At 33.9% G+C, this 18982-nt stretch overlaps 1 protein-coding gene across 5 annotated transcripts in view; it reads right to left on the reverse strand.

Moving 5' to 3' along the window:
- KMT2E (lysine methyltransferase 2E (inactive)) overlaps positions 1-18982 on the reverse strand; it is a 100460-nt gene that overhangs the window by 24363 nt on the left and 57115 nt on the right. For all 5 annotated transcript variants that reach the window (XM_043588639.1, XM_043588636.1, XM_043588637.1 and 2 more), the window contains 8 exons: positions 17064-17144; positions 10248-10306; positions 9108-9280; positions 6131-6169; positions 3082-3312; positions 2834-2964; positions 1731-1848; positions 658-767 (listed from right to left, as the gene is read on the reverse strand). In XM_043588639.1, coding sequence (XP_043444574.1) covers positions 658-767; positions 1731-1848; positions 2834-2964; positions 3082-3312; positions 6131-6169; positions 9108-9280; positions 10248-10306; positions 17064-17144 — 942 coding nt within the window. The remainder of the gene's footprint in view (positions 1-657; positions 768-1730; positions 1849-2833; positions 2965-3081; positions 3313-6130; positions 6170-9107; positions 9281-10247; positions 10307-17063; positions 17145-18982) is intronic.

Genomic DNA, 18982 nt, shown 5'->3' on the forward strand with positions numbered 1-18982 from the left:
TTTTGTATATTTGTATTATATTTGTATAACTTTGTATTATATTATGTATAAATACATAAAATTTAAATGGAAGCTTTTATATCAGAATTAACTTTAACTTTCTTCCCTAGTGTTTCAGAACAGCAGTTCTCAGAACTTCCTTACAGTACTCCAACAAACACTTTTACTGCAAGAAAACTTGGCACAATTTCTGTTGCTTTTGTTTTTTTTAAGTTTATTTGTTTTGAGAGAGAAAGAGGAAGTCCCAAGCAGGCTCAGCACTGTCAGCGCAGAGCCCAACGCGGGGCTCACTCTCAAGAACAGAACTGTGAGATCATGACCTGAGCCCAAATCAAGAGTTGGATGCTTAACTGTTAGAGCCACCCATGTACCCTGAATTTCTTTGTTTTGAGGGGCAAAACGTTCAATTACCCATTCACACTGATCAGCCAAATTAATTATATCACTAACACTGTACCCCCCTAAAATACCAGAAAGAGAAAATTCTCACATAAACAAGGTCAGTGTTGTATGGCTGAATTAGGGCTATGATTTTTTAATTGCCTCATGATAAATACAAATGAAAAGCTATGAAAGTAATGCAAATACATAACTTTTTAGGAGGACATTAAGGAACTACTGCAAAACAGATTAACATATACACAGACTTGAACTTACCAATTCCCATAGTCAAAATCAAAGGCAATAGTAATTTCAGTTCCTTTTGGAATAGTCTGTATAGAATAAATGTAAAGATGTATGGTTCCATCTTCAATTTCATGCCTCACCTGTTAAAAAAAAAATTTTATATTTTTATAAATTTTTTCTACTTTTAGAAGTATCCCATCCTGCAATTTTGAAAAATTTTCAAAGTAATTCCTAAGTACAACATGGAAAATATGCAGTTCAAGACTTGTAACTATAAATCGGTGGTTTTCAACTGGATGGAAGCATAGTGATGCAAACTCTACGGCCCACCATGTAGCATTAAAAAGCAAATACTAAAAAAAGAAGAAAAACATGACACTTCATCAATTCTACAATGCCTATTTTTTTTTTTACCCCTGAGTATCTCTGAAATTGGGAGTTTTGTAAATGATGACACCCTCGATTTGATGAAATACAATAATCAGTAATGGAACAGTTAACACCACACTTTTCTATGACAGACACTGTTCTAGGTACTTCATATGTATTTACTCCATTGAGTCCTCATAACCACTTTTTATAGAACACAGACCAGGTTACAAAGCTAGTAAGTCAAAAAGAAGACATGAATCTATTAAGTCTGGCTTCAAAACCTAAACTCAACTATAACATAGCTATAAATTAAAAATGTTTATTTTGGCATGTAAAAAAACCCCGGAAATATGCTCCAAAATTTATGCTCCAAATTAAAACATGGTTTTATAAAAAATTTTGTAGTAGCACATATAAAATCTACTTTAGCTTTCAGTTTTGTCATCTACCTTGATCCAATCAGATCTTATATTTGACCCATAAGTAGAGCTTCAGAAATAAACAAAAATCTAATATTTCTTTACAAAGAACATCACAATTTCTTCAGTGTGCAAAGCAATTTTTAAGACCTCACAGCCCATTACCACCTAATTTTTTGCAATGAAAACACGCTGAGGAATATAAAACGCATCAATGGTTAAAAAGTTTAGGGCTACCAGACTTGTGTTTAATACTCAATTCCATGCATCCCCTGAAACCCCTGCCTCCTGAAAAGATTTTTAGAAGCTTACCTCTGCATTGGGTGTACAAGAACGCCTAATGAACCGAGCCTCATTCCCAAAAGTCCTTGCATCAACACACATTTCTAGCCCGTGAAATTTAGAATAAAATAAAACAAAAGGATATGGTCTACAAAGAAAGAAATGCATTATAAACCATTAACATGTTAAGAAACTTCTAAAAGATTCAAAGTAAATAGTGAAGCCAAGACTTGAACACAGGCAGTCTAATACCAGAACCCATTCGTTAAGGGCTAGTTCATGCTAATGAGATTTTTACCTGCTCCAGTAACCTTACCTAAATTAAAGGTAATTAATTGAAGGTAGAAATTCAAATTTATGAGATAAAAAGGGAGTGACTACTGCCTTTACAGGAGAATTCATAATTGGATACCTTTAAAATCCTAATCGCCTAGTACATTTAAGTTTTGATTTCTAGCACTGTTTCGGATCAAATTTGTTATGTAAAAGATTTGTATATCTTTCAAATCTTAAAAATTCAAGTTATAAACAACAAATACTTTTAATAACCATATAGACTTATCTCCCTAAAGATACAAACATATTTCCTGACCTCCGGGAAGCAAGGGGTCATATCAAATGCCCCCAAAAAATATATAGCAGAGGGCTCCAGTGCCATTCTAGTACCAAGAAAGGAGGAGGTAAAGTAGCAATAATGTAAGACCAAATCCAACATCTGTTATAAAGAGGAAGGGGTTTTGCCTGTGATCACCAACGGTGTTTTCAGGTTCTAGCAATTATGTTATAAGGAACTAGGTAAGGTCCTGGATGCAAAAGGGCTTCACTCCTTATAATCTTATGTAATCATAGTTTTAAATTAACGTCCACCTATATACTGCTGTTTATCTTTGAAGTAGACTGTTGCAAGAATGTCAGTAAGAGAGATGGGTAAGAGACAGAAATACATCTACTTTTTGTCATATTTTATTATAGTTCAAAAGTTATCATTAGTCACTGTTCAACTGTACCATAGTTTTAAAAGTATTAAAATGATAACTTAGAAAAACAAAAGGCTTATGAACACACAGCATCTTGGTAAACAGCCAAAAAATCAATACTTAACAACAGGTAACTAGTAAAATAAATGAATATACCTCTTAAAGAAATATCCATTTGCTTCAAACTGTTCTCTTAGCATAAACTTCCCTCTGTACTCAATGATAAGTGCATCAGGAGGCAAATCTTTTGCGGATTTCAGAATTTTCTTATTTTTTTGTATATGGCTCTAAAATAAGAGAAATGTTCAGATTAGTTAAACCTAACTGCTTTCAGTCTAACCAGTTAAGATATACATTAGAAAAAGGTCTTTGTTTCATAATTTTTAGGCAAATGATATATTTACCTCTACAGGAGGTTTGAAGAGCAAATTGTTGGTATTCAAATCTGATTTATTTATCTCTTTTTTGTCATTTCCATTGCCTAATCTCAGAGCTATTCTTTGTGCCTCCCTCTGAACACCCTCACTATATTGGTTACTATTTGCCTCTTCGTATCGATCCATCCACGCTTTGATTTTTGTCTCCCATCCAAAATTTGAACCATCAGATGAAGGATCAATCTCTGGAGCTGAACCCTAAAATCATAGCAAACTAAGCATTAATATCTGGACTTGTAAGTATTTACACACACACACACACACACACAGTAATCTATATAAAAGAACATAACATAAAGTAGCAATAATGTTCGGCTTTCTAAGTTGGTCCTAGGAAAAAACAGACCATAAATGATCAGCATACTACATTTTTATACTGCATGCCAGATAAAGAGTTAGAAAACTAAAGAGGCCAAGTTACGTTGAACAGCATAAATTCAAGCTTCACTGACACCACTGTAGCCAAATTAAGGCCACTGACAAAACTGCAAACACCCAAAACTTCGGAGTTACTGTCAACTAATGATTAAAAAAAAGATAGCATATGAAAATGTTTTTATTTTACAGACTGCCAGTATCTACTTTATACTCAGTTCTGATAGAATACAATTTTAACATGTTTTATTAAGAAACACACTTTGACATCTTAATTTAGTATAATTCCAAGATCTATAATCAATTGTCCACATGATAAATATGACATGAGAACAAAATGTCTAATAGGATGTGAAATGACCCAAAATGGTCCATAGCCTAAATTCAAGGATCATAATGACAGCAAGAACTTATAAACTTAAATGCTTGCTCTTCATCCATACCTCCTATTAAAAACCTGTAAGATAAGAACGCTAAGTGCCAAGTACAAAAAGTTACAGCCTCTCTCAATCTGTTACAGAACAAAAAAGGAACTCTTTTCTCGCTGGAATGCAATTTACAGATAGGCACAATGACCACACATTTTAAAAATGTATTAAAATGTCGACACCCACAACAATTCTTATTTGCAATCTTAGGATGAAAATCAAGTAATGCAGATAACAAAAACATGTTTCATTAGCATAATTCAGGTTTATAATTCGTTTTAACACATGACATTTCAATTTGTTGTAAATGCTATTCACCAGTTTCTACAACACTGAATACCTTGGTGAGAAAACAGATTATTTCTATATGTATAACCTAACTAAAATTTGAAAATCACATATAGAATTCATAAAGATCCTTATATATCCTGTTAGACATGTATACATGTACAGTAACACTAAAATTTATCATCTGTCCACCTGCCATATAATTAATTTTTATTACAAAAAATATTCTTTTCTACAATGAAACAAACTGTAGTAAGTTGTTCAACTACTTGATAGGAGTAGGTTTATTTGTATTAACTGGTATTTTCTGTACTTAAATATTCCACATTATAATGACCATGAGATAATAAATTTTTATACAAATATGAAATACTACATATTAAGGCTTTCCTCAGATTTATTAAAGAAATCCATTTTTAAAAATTTGTCTTTCTTTTCTGTCCTCTTCCACCCAAGCCCTCTACTGATCTTGTATATATTTGATAAGTTCTGCCATATCTCTTTAACCTATAAATACTATTGAATTACTAACTGAAACTGTTACCATCTTAAAGAGGTATCTTTTAGTTAAGGGAAAGATATCTTTAAAGATGCACAAAGCATTTTTAAAATTTTACTTCATCTCTTTACAAAATAAATGAAAATATTTCACTTAAGAAAAAGATGTTCCTTCTTAATTAAACTTACTATTGGAATGACTGGATAAATAAGGAAGAAAGGAAAACTTTAGAGTATCAACAGTTTCCACCAGCTTAATCCAAAACCTTTTTCAGATTGTACTGTGTCAGATAATGTCCCATAAATTCAAGTTTAATATATAGTAAGTATATAATCCCCAACTTTAACATATAAGGAACATTTTATGAAACTTTGGGCTTGCTGTGTGTGGAGTGACACCACATATTTTCTTGAGAAAGAACTACAAACGTATGCAGTAATCATCACTGGACAGCTGTTTAATTATTTGTTTTACAAGAATGTGAAATAATGAATAATTGTTATGCACAAAAGATACACTGTAACATGCTTCCCACATACTATTTTAATATCTGACAACTTAAGAAACCCATTAGTGTTTAACCACACAGCCTAGAAAGCTGTATAGTAAGTCTACACAGCTGACCTCTGTGATCCAATACCTATCTTTTAGTGGGAGGCAGAGCTGAGGAGCCTTGCCACTCTCAGAAATCAGGGCATCTACAAAATTGAGGATACAGACTAATTCAAGGTACAAGTGACTACTTTGTATACCTCTATGGTGATTTTATAGTATAACAACTAACTTGACTAAATCACTAGAACCCCAACTATGCAAAAAAAAAAAAAAAATTTCAAATTCTAAATGTGATTTTGCATTCATATATCCAGTATACAAAGTGGTATGGAGACATGGAATGCAATAATCTACTGAAATTCAGATTATCCAAAATTTTGATAATAGGAATTACTTATATACCTCCTTTTACTTAATGATTTAACAGTGTTAATAAACTCCAAGAGAGGCATAGTAATCCAATTAGGATTCTCTATGGTGTCACTTCTGGTAAAGATAATAAGCAATGAGATGATACGCAATGAACAGAACATAAAGTAAAGGTTTTGGACAAGCAACCACTTAGTAAGCTCCTGAAAAACTGATAGTTGGAACAAGGACTTAAATTTAATGTATTTAAAAAAAATTTAATGAATTTACCTTAACTCTTAAAAAAATTTTTTTTAATGTTTATTTATTTTGAGAGAGAGAGAGAGAGAAAGCAGGGAGGTACGGAGAGAGAGAGAGAGAGAAGGAGGGAGAAAGAATCCCAAGTAGGCTCCATGCTTAGTACAGAGCTCCACACAGGGCTCAATCTCATGACTGTGAGATCATGACCTGAGCCAAAATCAAGAGTCAGATGCTTAACTGAGCCCCCCAGGTGCCCGTTTACCTTAACTCTTGATGACTTCCGAGATCCTTCACGAAAGGCCTAAAATAACATGAAATTCTGAGTTAGTTTTCTTTTAAACTGGATATAATCAATCAGTTCAGTAAAGCATTTTATTGCAGTCTCATAATAATAAAAAACTTGGCAAATATAGCCAGAACCGGGTGAATGTTTAAGTAAGGAAAGTCACCTACTAGCATACTATTTTACTATTAAAAATAGAATGCAGACTTTGTATATCTAAAACCAAAGTAACAATGTATGTCAACTATAGTCAAATTAACAACAATAACAACAAAAACCATAATGCAGGCTATGTAAGAACAAGAGAATATGTATATGATACTGCTAGAAAAAATCTCAAATTTTTTGTGTGCTCAATTATTACAACCATGGGAAAATATCTGATTAAAATTGGAAGGGTATTAACAATATTACAGTAATTTTATTTAAGTCATGAGACAAGTCTGGGGAGTGATAAAGTTATTTACTTTAATTCTCGTAGTCAACTAGTAAGTGATATTTGAGCACAGAGGAGCATTTGAGTAATAAGCACTGTGGCAAATAGAGTTGTATTTATTTAATAAATAATTTAGTGACAGCCCACTACTCTGCCAGGTCCCAAAGTGGTATTTAACATTTAATTCCTATCTTCCTCACCACTTCACCCAAAAAGTCTCCAGGGCGACTAACAAACATAAACCGAGAGTAAGCAACATAGACCCAAATATATGTGTTAAGTTTGTGTGTAGACTATATGTTGGAAGTCAGCAAGATTTACTAACAGCAAAAACAAGGCAGTGAAACGTCACATAAAACATGGGCAAAGAGCTAGGTGGACTTTGGAGAAGTAATGTACCCAGACAGATGAACAACTGAAAGGAATACAATCCTGGTACTAAAGAAACATGAAAGAGACACCTGGCTGGCTCAGTCGGTGGAGCATGCAACTCTTGATCTCAGGGTTGTGGGTTTGAGCCCCACACTGGGTATAGAGATTACTTAAAAAAAAAAAAAAATTCTGGAGTGCCTGGGTGGCTCAGTCAGTTAAGCAAGCATCCAACTCCAGCTCGGGTCAAGATCTCACGGTTCGTGGGTTTGAGCCCAACGTCGGGCTCTGTGCTGACAGCTCAGAGCCTGGAAATCTGTTTCGGATTCTGTGTCTCCCTCTCTCTCTGCCCCTCCCCTGCTCACGCCTTCTCTCTCAAAAATAAACAAATAAAATAAAAATAAAAATAAAATAAAAACTGTCCTCTATCCAGAACATCTATTGTAAACTCCTTTCAAATTTTTAACAATTAGCCATAACAATAGGCTGAAAAAAAAAAAAGCAAAACTGTATATATTCTTTTGTTTTATATATATACTACATGTCACCCCTCAAATAATAGTAAAACCTTAACAGTGGGCAAGATCTAAGTGGGAAAACCAGATCTTTTATACCCAGTTCCTTGATTTTTTTTTTCTAATCCTTGTCAATTTTTACTAACAACATAAGACAAAAATCTCTTTTTAAATACACAGCAATATTCTGAAACAACTATGTCACACTCCAAGACCCAGGACTGATTCACTTTAAATAGGGACAAGTAATTCCCCCCAGAAAAAGTGCAAAATCTATGCTTTATTCAAAAAATAGATTTTTTAAACCAAATGACCTAAAACAAATATGCAAGGATACAATTTCCAAGTAACAATAAACAGGAAAGCCTAATTTGAAAGCATGATATGAAAAAGGTATGTCAATACCTATAATATGTGAATTCCTAAATTATAAAAGGCATTTAATAGACAATCTCTCTCTTTGTGTAAATTACAATCTGAAATAAGGGACATAACAATGAAAGAAGACAAAATGTTGTTACAAGTGCTATAATAAAAGGTTCAAGTGACATAATGAGATGCAAAGAAAGATGATCATATTTGATAGGAGAAAAGCAAGTTTCACGGAGGAAGCAGTACTTGAGAGTATAATAAGGGTTTAAAAGACAGAGATGAGAATATCCTAAATGGTGAAGAGAACACCATAACCAAAGATGACACCTGGTGGGACACTTGGCAGGCTCAATGGGTAGGGCATATGACTTTTGATCTCAGGGTCATGAGTTCAAACCCCATGTTGGATACAGAGCTTACTTTAAAAAAATAAATAAACAAAAACCACCCAGAAAGTGCAGGTAGATTTGGTTATAAGAATGGATAACATACAGGAAAAAGTGTAGCAGAACTGGAGAGGGACCTCATCTGTGAAGACTGCTACAGTCAAGCTTAAATGGTGGTGAAATGAGAAACTGAAAAGTACCTGCTGCCTATTAAATAACCAAATAATATCTTGAAGAATTACTCAAGGGAAAAAAAATGCTTTCTTTGGAAAAACCTGATTTTATATCTAGGAATAATTTCACTCTATAATAGCAATATAGTTCTCGTGAAAAGTATTTTTTTTTTTTACCTTATAAGAGAAAAATCTTCAGGACCAATAATAATAAATTTAGTGAAAAAGTGGCTTAGAAATGGTTTTGTGCCATTAAATCCTTGGGATAATTCATCACATAAGACTTAAGTAAAAGAAGTCTACATGATAAGAAATTCATTAAATATGGAGGTTTATTAAAATTACATATGATTCAGAGAAGAACAACTATAAACAATTATTCACAATTATCATATGCTCTTTTACCTTGTTCATAAGCTATTAAAAACTTAGGATTGTTATTTTTTGTCTAAAACAGCAATTTTTTTCTATTTTATTTTAGCTTTTGCCTTTCTATGACTAGTCTCATTAGTGATTTCAAATCAGTATGTCAACATTTATCTATTACACTTCAATCTTTAAAACATATTAAAATTGTAAAATGAGTTTTAAAAAACTTAGATTCTGCAACCTTTTCTAGCTACCATCCATTACTCACCTGCCTTTCCTGTAAAACACAGTTCCCATCACTTCCTGTCTACATAACTAAAAAAAGGAAAAACTTACTTTTTTACACTTTGAAATGTTTTGTTCTTTCTCCCCACTTTTTTTCCTTCTTTTATCATTAACCTTGGAAACTCTTGAAGCAGTTAAAGTAATCGATGTTGGGGTATGCTGAAATGCAGTATATAATTCCACAGGAACCTCATCACCACTTTCAGTTGCACTGGTATCACCATCTTCCAAGGCAAAATAAAAATTACTATACTTGTAACACTATCTTGAACAAAATGAAAAATCAAACAGCATTCTACAAGACAAGCTGCTGTATCTCCCATCATTCTGAAGAATACACTTTTTTCTACTTCCTCAGTTCACTCATAGTAAGATACATTTAAATGCATACTACAAATACCTTTTCTCATACATTAAATTAGAAAGGATACAAAAGTCTGACAACACACTGAGGTAGTGTGACTATGGGAAAAGGGCACTTGCATAAATAGCCAGTGGTAATTCAAAATTCCCTATGAAGGGAAATTTAACCATATCTAACAAAATTCTACATATACTTACTCTTTCACCTAATAAACTTTTTCCAGGTGTGTGTCCAAAGATAAAATGAACAAAAATACACACACAAAAAAAAGGCCACCAAAAAAAAAAAAACCACCAAAAAACAAAAAAAACTTGTCTGGGAGGGTTTCATTGACAGTACTATTTGTAGTAACAAAAATGAAATGAAACAAAACAAAAAACACTGGACACAACCTAAATGTCCATCAAACAGTTCAGTAAACTATGATTATTCAAAACCAGTTGTACTGGTGTTGTCGTAAGCCAAAATAAAAGTTGTAGCACAGTTATACTGCTAAAATCTATTCCTCAAAATGAAATACTATTGCATATGATTAATGGATCACCATCTCTCTGAAAAGCAAACATATTTTAATACTTCTTTAAAGCTGTTACCTTTGTACAAAAATGAGGATTTAAAATTTTTATTTTCCTCTAATTTCCACATTTTCTAAAATAAGTACATTCTATAATCTGTAAAAAAGACTACTTAAAATCTATACCTGAGATTATAAGTTGTATGTACAACCAACATTGACTGGTAAGGTGTTTATATCCAACTGAAACATGCAGACCACTCATTTTCTCAATCACACTAATTTTAATTTAGCATAGATCCTCTTCACCCACCTGACATATTTTCCCTTTTCCGGCGCTGTAGTAGCACTGCCCTCTCTTTATCCAAACTCCTGCATTAAAATATTAACATGATTATTCATCAAACTTTCATAAATTTAGATATAAAGCAGATTGATTTTAAATGTGATAAACTTTACAATTTCTCTAATGTTCTTACTGAAAAACAAACAGTATAAAATATGTGTATTTTTTCCCTTGCTTTAGATTTGATCTAGCATAATTAGCAGTAGATGCCAGGTAAGTGACACTGTTGTGCTTTTAAGAAAATAACTTTTTACTTAGGAAGCTAGTACCTTTTTTTTTTTTTTTTTCCAAATTGAATGTTTAAAGCAAAATGTCTGGGGACACCTGGATGGCTCAGTCTGATAAGTGGACTTGGGCTCAAATTATGATCTCACAGCTTGTGAGTTCAAGCCTCGCGCTGGGCTCTATACTGACAGCTCAGAGCCCAGAGCCTGCTTCGGATTCTGTGTCTCCCTCACTCTCTGCCCCTCCCCAACTCATGCTCAGTATCTCTCTCTCTCTCTCAAAAATAAACATCAAAAATTAAAAAATTTTAGAGCAAAAAGTCTGAAAAAAAAAAAAAAAAGAATGTTTACAATAACCAAAAAATATTTCTTAAAAGCACACCACTGATTTAGGATCTATTTGCATTATTACCAGCCTGAAATTATTTCCACTTTTGAAATAATAATACACACTGAACTTTTAACAACTAAAAATACACTAGAGGGAAGGTGTGTGGGGGGGGATGGGGATTAAAAAGTGCACTTGTGATGTGCTAGCACTGTGTGTTGTATGGACATGTTAAACAAAAAATATATCTGAAATGAACAGAACACTGGATCTTAACTGGAATTTAAATAAAAACTTAAAGAAAAAAGTAAAATATTTCATTAACTCCCCACACATGAACTACATCATCCATAGGAACTGTTTTATATTTCCCACCAACATTTTCACTCTTGAAACCTATTAGCCTATAGGTCAAATAAGACTAGATATTTTTCTTAGATGAGAGAATAAGGGCTCTAGACTAAAATATCTACAATTCAGTAACAGACTTGTCTTAATGTCTACTAGGACATATAACTATAACTAACATTACTGATTATCACAGAATAATAAGTAGGTATCACTCAATAAACTACCCTCCCTAATGACCAGTTTTAAACCAGTTCTTAACTGAATTTATCAATAGATATTTACCCCAGCAAAAACTATTTGGCAAAAGGCTAGTAACTATCATAAAGTAAAGCAAAATCACATAGTAAAACCTCACTCATAAAAAAGCAATGCAAAGTGTAACATTGAGATTACCATTTTGAATCTAGTTAAACTGGGAAAAATCCAAGTCTGTCAGACATTATTGTAAGCCCTGGGAAAACAGGCATGCTTATCCATCACTGGTAAGAATTCAAAACTGTACAGCTCGTATTGGAGGAGAATTCAGCAATATCGGACAAAAATTTTATGCATATATTATACATTTACCCTTTTACTGAACACGCCTACTTCTATTTGCAATTACAAAAGACTGGAAACAATGTCCACTCTAATGAGACTGGTTGAATACAGTATTCCATGAAAAAGATGAAGCACCTTGAAGCAACAGAAAAAAATGAGCCAATTTCTATATACTTCTATGAAGTGATCTTTAGCAGATTTTTTTTAAATTTTTTTTAACGTTTTTTATTTATTTTTGAGACAGAGAGAGACAGAGCATGAACGGGGGAGGGGCAGAGACAGAGGGAGACACAGAATCGGAAGCAGGCTCCAGGCTCCGAGCCATCAGCCCAGAGCCCGACGCGGGGCTCGAACTCACGGATCGCGAGATCGTGACCTGAGCCGAAGTCGGACGCTCAACCGACTGTGCCACCCAGGCGCCCCTTTAGCAGATATTTTTAAGAGAAAAAAGGAAATGTGGAAAAACTCTGTAATGTACTATCGCTTACCTAAATAAGAAAGGAATACAAAGATGTATATACACACCTGTTTCTAATAAGGAAACAATGGAAAGAATAATCTATTTTTTATGTTACTTCAGGGATAGAAAGTCCAACTTATCTGAATATACTTTGTTTTAAAATTTAACTTCAAAATAATGAGACTACTTCTTACATAATCATGTAAGTATATAATTATAAAAACAAAGTATAAAAAGCAATCCTAAAAATAACTAGATTCCTCCTACATTTCTGGTAGGAATATAAAATGGTACAACTGCTCTGCAATATAGCTGGATAATTTTTTTAAAAAAACTAAACACAACTACCATGTGACTGAGCAATTGCACTCTTGGGCATTTATCCCAAAGAAAATAAACTTACATTCATACCAAAACCTGTACACAGATGTTCATAGCAACTTTTCTGTAATAGCCAAAAAAATGTCCAACAGGTGAATGGTTAAATAAACTGTGATAAATATATATCATAGAACACTACATAGCAAAAAGAATGAATGAAATATCGGGGCACCTGGGTAGCTCAGTCGGTTAGGCGTCTAACTTCCGTTCAGGTCATGATCTCAGTTTGTGAGTTCAAGCCCCATATTGGACTGTCTGCTGTCAGAACAGAGCCCACTTGGGATCCTCTGTCCCCCTCTCTCTGCCCCTCCCCCACGCTCTCTCTCTCAAAATAAACAAGCATAGAAAGAAAGAAGGGAGGGAAAGGGGAATGCAGGGAGGGAGGGAGGGAGGGAGGGAGGGAGGGAGGAAGGAAGGGAGGAAGGAAGACTGATATATGCAAAAACTGGCTGGCTCTCCAGAGAATCATACTGAGTAAAAAAAAGCCCACCCCAAGGTCACATACTGTATGATTCCATTTATATAACATTCTTGAAACGAGAAAATTATAGTCATGGAGTACAGATTATAGCAACAGAGTTGCCAAAGGCCAGGAATGGGGGAGATGGGAGAGGTGGAAAAGGTGGGAGGTGGATGCAGCTGAAAAAGCAATGTGATGGATACTGGCCATGGAAATGTTTTGTATCTTGACTAGACCAACTAAATATTCTAGCTATAATACTGCATTAATAGTTTTGCAACATGTTACCACTGGGGGGAATTGGGTAAAAGATACACAGAATCTTTATTATTTCCTAACTATTTATGTGACACTCTAACTCAAAATTAAAAGCTCAATTTTAAAAAATAAGGGGTACCTGGATGGCTCAGTCAGTGAAATGTCTGACTCTTGATTTTGGCTTAGGTCATGATCTTGCAATTCCTAAGTTTGAGTCCCACAACTCTGTCAGCACAGAGCCTTGAGATTCTCTGTCTCCCTCTCCCTCTCTCTCTGCCCTTCCCCTGCAAGCTTGCTCTCTCTCTCTCTCAAAAATAAATATTAAAAAAAAAATCAAAAATAAAAGAACCTCATCAACGTAAGTGTGTAAGTGTGCATCCAGATGGTGTTTTAACCACACAGTGAAATTCTTTTAAGGGACTTTAAACACAACCATACGTTCCTTGTGGAACATATCTTAAGGGGAAAAAAAGTTCTAACCTGTTTTACATAGGGGTACCTGCCTGGCTCGGTCAGTAGAGCATGCGACTCTTCATCTCAGGGTCATGAGTCCAAGCCCTAAGTTGGGTATAGAAATTACTTTAAAAATAAATAAATAGGGGCGCCTGGGCGGCTCAGTCAGTTGGGCGTCCGACTTCGGCTCAGGTCATGATCTCACTGTCTGTGAGTCTGAGCCCCGTGTCAGGCTCTGAGCTGACTGCTCAGAGCCTGGAGCCTGCTTCAGATTCTGTGTCTCCCTCTCTATCTGCCCACCTCCTGCTCATGTTCTGTCTCTTTCTGTCTCAAAAATAAATAAAAACATTTAAAAAATTTTTTTAATAAATAAATAAAAATAAACCTTTACATAATCATATTGTTGGTGCTAGTCGTTGGTATTGTTACTCTGAGATTCTTGCATTTTTCTATGAAATAAAGCAACTGAGTAAACTGGTAAAATTCTAATTATGTTACTGTCTGTTGTTGAGAACGAAGATCAAAGGAGATATAAACAGTATATAGAAAAGACTAGATGAAAACCTTGTATTCCTAAATTTAAACTGCAATTATCTGCATAAACTCATGTATTTTATCTTAAAAATAAACACACAAAACATATTTCCTAGCTTTGTCTACCAAAAAGACCTAGGAACAGTAACCAATCCAGTAGAAAGAGCATGCTAGCTCAGATTCTAGTCCTGAAAACCAATCCTCAGGGGCACAGAAGTATAATACAAGCTCGAGACATCTTGTTATGCTAGACAGCACGAACACTTATCAAGTACCACTAGGATACTGTCAAAAGGGCTCAAGAGTCAAGTTGTCAAGTTTCCACCGACGAAAACTAGACAAAATTTAAATATCAATACGAATAATAACTGCAGCAGACTGACATCCATTATGTTTAAATACCTGAGTTCATAATGACACTTGCAGCCAAAAATTCACATATTAACTTTTGACTTTCCAAAAAATTAAAACTGTAAGCCTACTGATAACATAAACAGTTGATTAACACATATTTGGTATGCATACGTATTAGTGAATACATGTATGCATATGTATTATGTATTAGTAAGCATATGTATTAGTGAGCCACAGAAAAACATAATTAAGAAAGTCATAAAAAGGGGCATCTGGGTGACTTAGTCAGTTAAGCATCTAACTTTAGCTCAGGTTATGATCTCATGGTTCATGACTCTGAGTCCCGCGTCAGGCTCTGTGCTGACAGTGCAGAGCCTGGAGCCTACTTCGGATTTCATGTCTCCCTCTCTCTCTGCCCCTTCCCCACTTGTGCTCTCTCTCTTTCTCTTTCTCTCTCAAAAGTAAACATTTTGAAAAAACAAAAAAACAAAGTCATAAAAAATAAACTTACAGTACTATATCAAAAAAACCCAAATATAAGTGGACTTGCACAGATCATAACTACGCTGTTCAAGGGTCAACGGTATACCTTAAAAGAACTAAACAGTTACTATGGGAAAGTTTGTTTCTATAGACATATTTGAGCTAATAAGTCATAAGCAATAAGATTAACATAGCATTGGGGCACTTAGGTGGCTCAGTCAGTTAAGCATCTGACTTTGGCTCAGATCATGATCTCACATTGAGTTCATGAGTTCGAGCCCTGCATTGGGCTCTGTGCTGACAGCTCAGAGCCTAGAGCCTGCTTTGGAGTCTGTTTCTCACTCTCTCTCTGTCGCTCCCCCACTCACGCTCTTCCAAAAATTAAAAAAGCATTAAAAAAAATATATATTAACATGGCCCTAACTTGCAACCCCTAATAAATTAATGGGTCTAAATAATGACTACCAATAGGTCCTATCGTAGAGACAACCAGCTATGATGTGTCACCTGATGAAGCAGTCCAAGAAATATTCTTACAATATTCTTACCAAAAAAAAAAAAAAAAATTGACCAGTGCCTAGGTGGCTAAGTCAGTTAAGCATCCAATTCTTGCTTTCAGCTTAGGTCATGATCTCATGATTCATGGGTTCAAGCTCCACATCAGAGTTTCAAAGCCCCACACTGTCAGCATGGAGCCTGTTTGGGATTCTCTCTTCTTCTCTCTCTGCCCCCTACCCCCAATTCCCCACCCCTGCTCATGCTCTTTCTGGGCGCTTGCTATCTCTCTCAAAATAAATAAACTTTAACAACAAAAACTGAACCTATAATCTGATCACACACTTACTTACAGAAATACAAAGGACAGAGTAACTTGTTATAGCATGATAATGCAATTAGCAAACAAATCGGGATAAACAATTCAGTTCCTTAAAGAAACACACTGCAAAAGAGAGGCCAAAGTTAGGGAAGTAACGAAAGGAGGTTTAGATGACTAGAGACTGAATAGATGTATATTAACCAATCAATATTCTAACAGCGACTGGATGATAATACATTCTGTTGCATATACAATAATGGTTTTGGGTTTTTTAATTCTTTTACAAATTATACATATATTTAATAAATATACATAATTATATATGTATTTAAATGTGTATATATTTATACATGTATATGCATGTTTAAATACATATACATATATAGTAAAACCTTGGTTTGTGAGCATAATTCGTTCTGGAAACATGCTTGTAATCCAGAGAACTTGTATATCAAAAGGAATTTCAAGAACCACTGGCTCAGTTGTGATCATGTGACATACAACATCATGTACTACTCACATTGCAAGACATCACTCGTTTATCCAGTTAAAATTTATTAGAAATAAATGTTCACTTGTCTTGCACAACACTCACATAACAAGTTACTTGCAATCCAAGGTTTTAGTGTACTGTATACTGAAATACACAGAGATATATATGAATGAAATATATCTGGGATTTGCATTAAAATATGTGGAGAAAAGAAACACATGACAGTATAAATGAAAAAGATTGTTGAAAATTGTTGAAGCAGGGTGATGCAATGATTGTATAGACCTACAAAATTCTTTATAAGCTAAGGAAATGTTCTTCTAGTAACTGTTGAACATAGTGCATTTCAGTGAAAAAAAATGCCATCACTTAAAAGATGTGCTATTATTTTATGCATTATTGATAAAGTAAAAGAAAAACGCTACAAAGTAAACCATGACATATTATCAATGAAAACATTCTTCCTGATTTTAGAGATGTCAAAATACAAAAAAATAAAATAAATATGAAAATTAAAAGTATATCTTAGAATTGATGAAACATAGTAATCCATTAATTGTTTAATCCAGAATTCATACATAAACTTCTAATAACTAAAGATTATTTCAGTGTATTTACTAGCAATCTTATAAGTATGCACAACTTACCTAGGCTGACAACGTTCACATAAGTATGTATCAGGAATATGCTGCCTGTCAATCCCCATGCAGTCAATATGTTGCCAAACGCTTAAAAAAAAAAAAAAAAGCAAAATATAAAATAGTCCTAGAATCATCCATAAATTAAGACCTGATATTCTATTTGACTATCACTTAGTAAGTGCCCACTTTGTGTTTAACACTGTAAAAGGTGCTGTGAGGAATTCACAGAAATATGTCCTTGGGGAGATAAAACTTTGAGATGCAAAGAGGACAAAATATAGATATATAGATATTTCTGAAGCAAATGTAACTTTAAAATGTGAAAGGTATACATTACAAATATTATCAAAAGTCACAAAGTAAAGATGTCCACACTCCTTGAAGTTAATGGGGAAAAGCACCCTGGAGAATGATGGACTTGAATAAAACCTCATTTGAGAGTTAGGAAGAAAAGATATCATCATAGCAGTTTTTCTCAAATAGACAGATATGACGAGCAATGGACAGAAGACAGTTAAACTATATGAAGGGGAATTTTCATTTTGAGAAATACAGAGGAGGTAGAATTGGGTTAGTATGGTACAGTCAGATTATATAGGAGTTGGAACATCAGGATGTGTGTAGATTTCCTCCAACTAGCAACATGTAAAACTAGATGTGTTTTGATGATTTAAAGTGTTTGAATTCAAAGAAGAAAATGAAAGTAGAAAAAACAATTAAGAGGATTTTCCAACATTCCAAATTTGCGTTAAAGGACAGAACTAGAATGTGGCAGGGAAGATATAAAGAATCCAAGATATATTCTATGAAGGTAGGGATTAAACCTATTCTGTCCTCAAATTATTCTTATGCAATACATGGACCAGCATGAGGCAACTTTTCAATTTATTACTATTATTGTATTTTGTTGCCAAGATTTTAATTGGTCCAGATATATATATATATGTGTGTGTGTGTGTGCATGTACACACACACACACACACACACACACACACACACACACACACACCTGTTCCCAAAAATAGTCTTAATTACTTTTTACATAATATTCAGCAACTTCTAATATATCCCTACTGATTTACCTGCTATTGTATTGCTCTTCACTTAACTGAGGATGTTGGGAAAAGAACTGGTAGAAAGTGGAAGGTAATGGCATATATATCAAAGATGTGGGGAGAAAAGTGAGAAAAGCAGAACACCAGACAGGAGGGCTAGAATAACAAACTAAATTAAATTTGGGTGGTAAGCAGTAATGTCATGCAGACAACAGAAGAAACCAAACTAGAAAATGAATAAATGATCAGGGATCTAGATGCCAAACTTGAAAGAGGAGATTATAGGCAGTAGGTACATGGAAATACATAGAGGCAATACAGAACAAGAAGAAAGGAAAAAACATTAAGTTGTACAATATTTTACAGATTAAGCAGTAGAAAAATAAAACCACAAAAAATAGATTCATAACAGCAGTTGCTGAGAAGCAAACACTTTGAACAATCCAAAAACTGTGAACTGGTCCTTTAAGAATTTGTAGATAGTATAAATCCTAAGGACTATTTCACTATTTTCTAACAGAGATAATTCTGTATTATATCTAGATCACTGTAATTAAACAGAAAGAAAACAATATTCATATTATGCATTAAAATGAAAACGCTGCCAAATGTATGTAATTTATCACATTAGACAAGATCAGCTAAGAGAAAGCTATATTATGTGATCAGTTAAAATATGAACTGAGATTTTCTATCAGGTAGTTATTTAAAAAATAATAAAGAAAATAATTTATCACTGAAGATATTTTTTTAGTTTTTTTAATTTACCTCCTGAGTAAATTTACTGAAGTGATTGTTCATAGTAATGATATGTCACAGATAATGAGTATTTATTTTTAAATGTGAAAAGGTATCACAATATATTTTTAT

Source organism: Prionailurus bengalensis, chromosome A2 (assembly GCF_016509475.1).
Source record: "Prionailurus bengalensis isolate Pbe53 chromosome A2, Fcat_Pben_1.1_paternal_pri, whole genome shotgun sequence".
Taxonomy (NCBI): domain Eukaryota; kingdom Metazoa; phylum Chordata; class Mammalia; order Carnivora; family Felidae; genus Prionailurus; species Prionailurus bengalensis.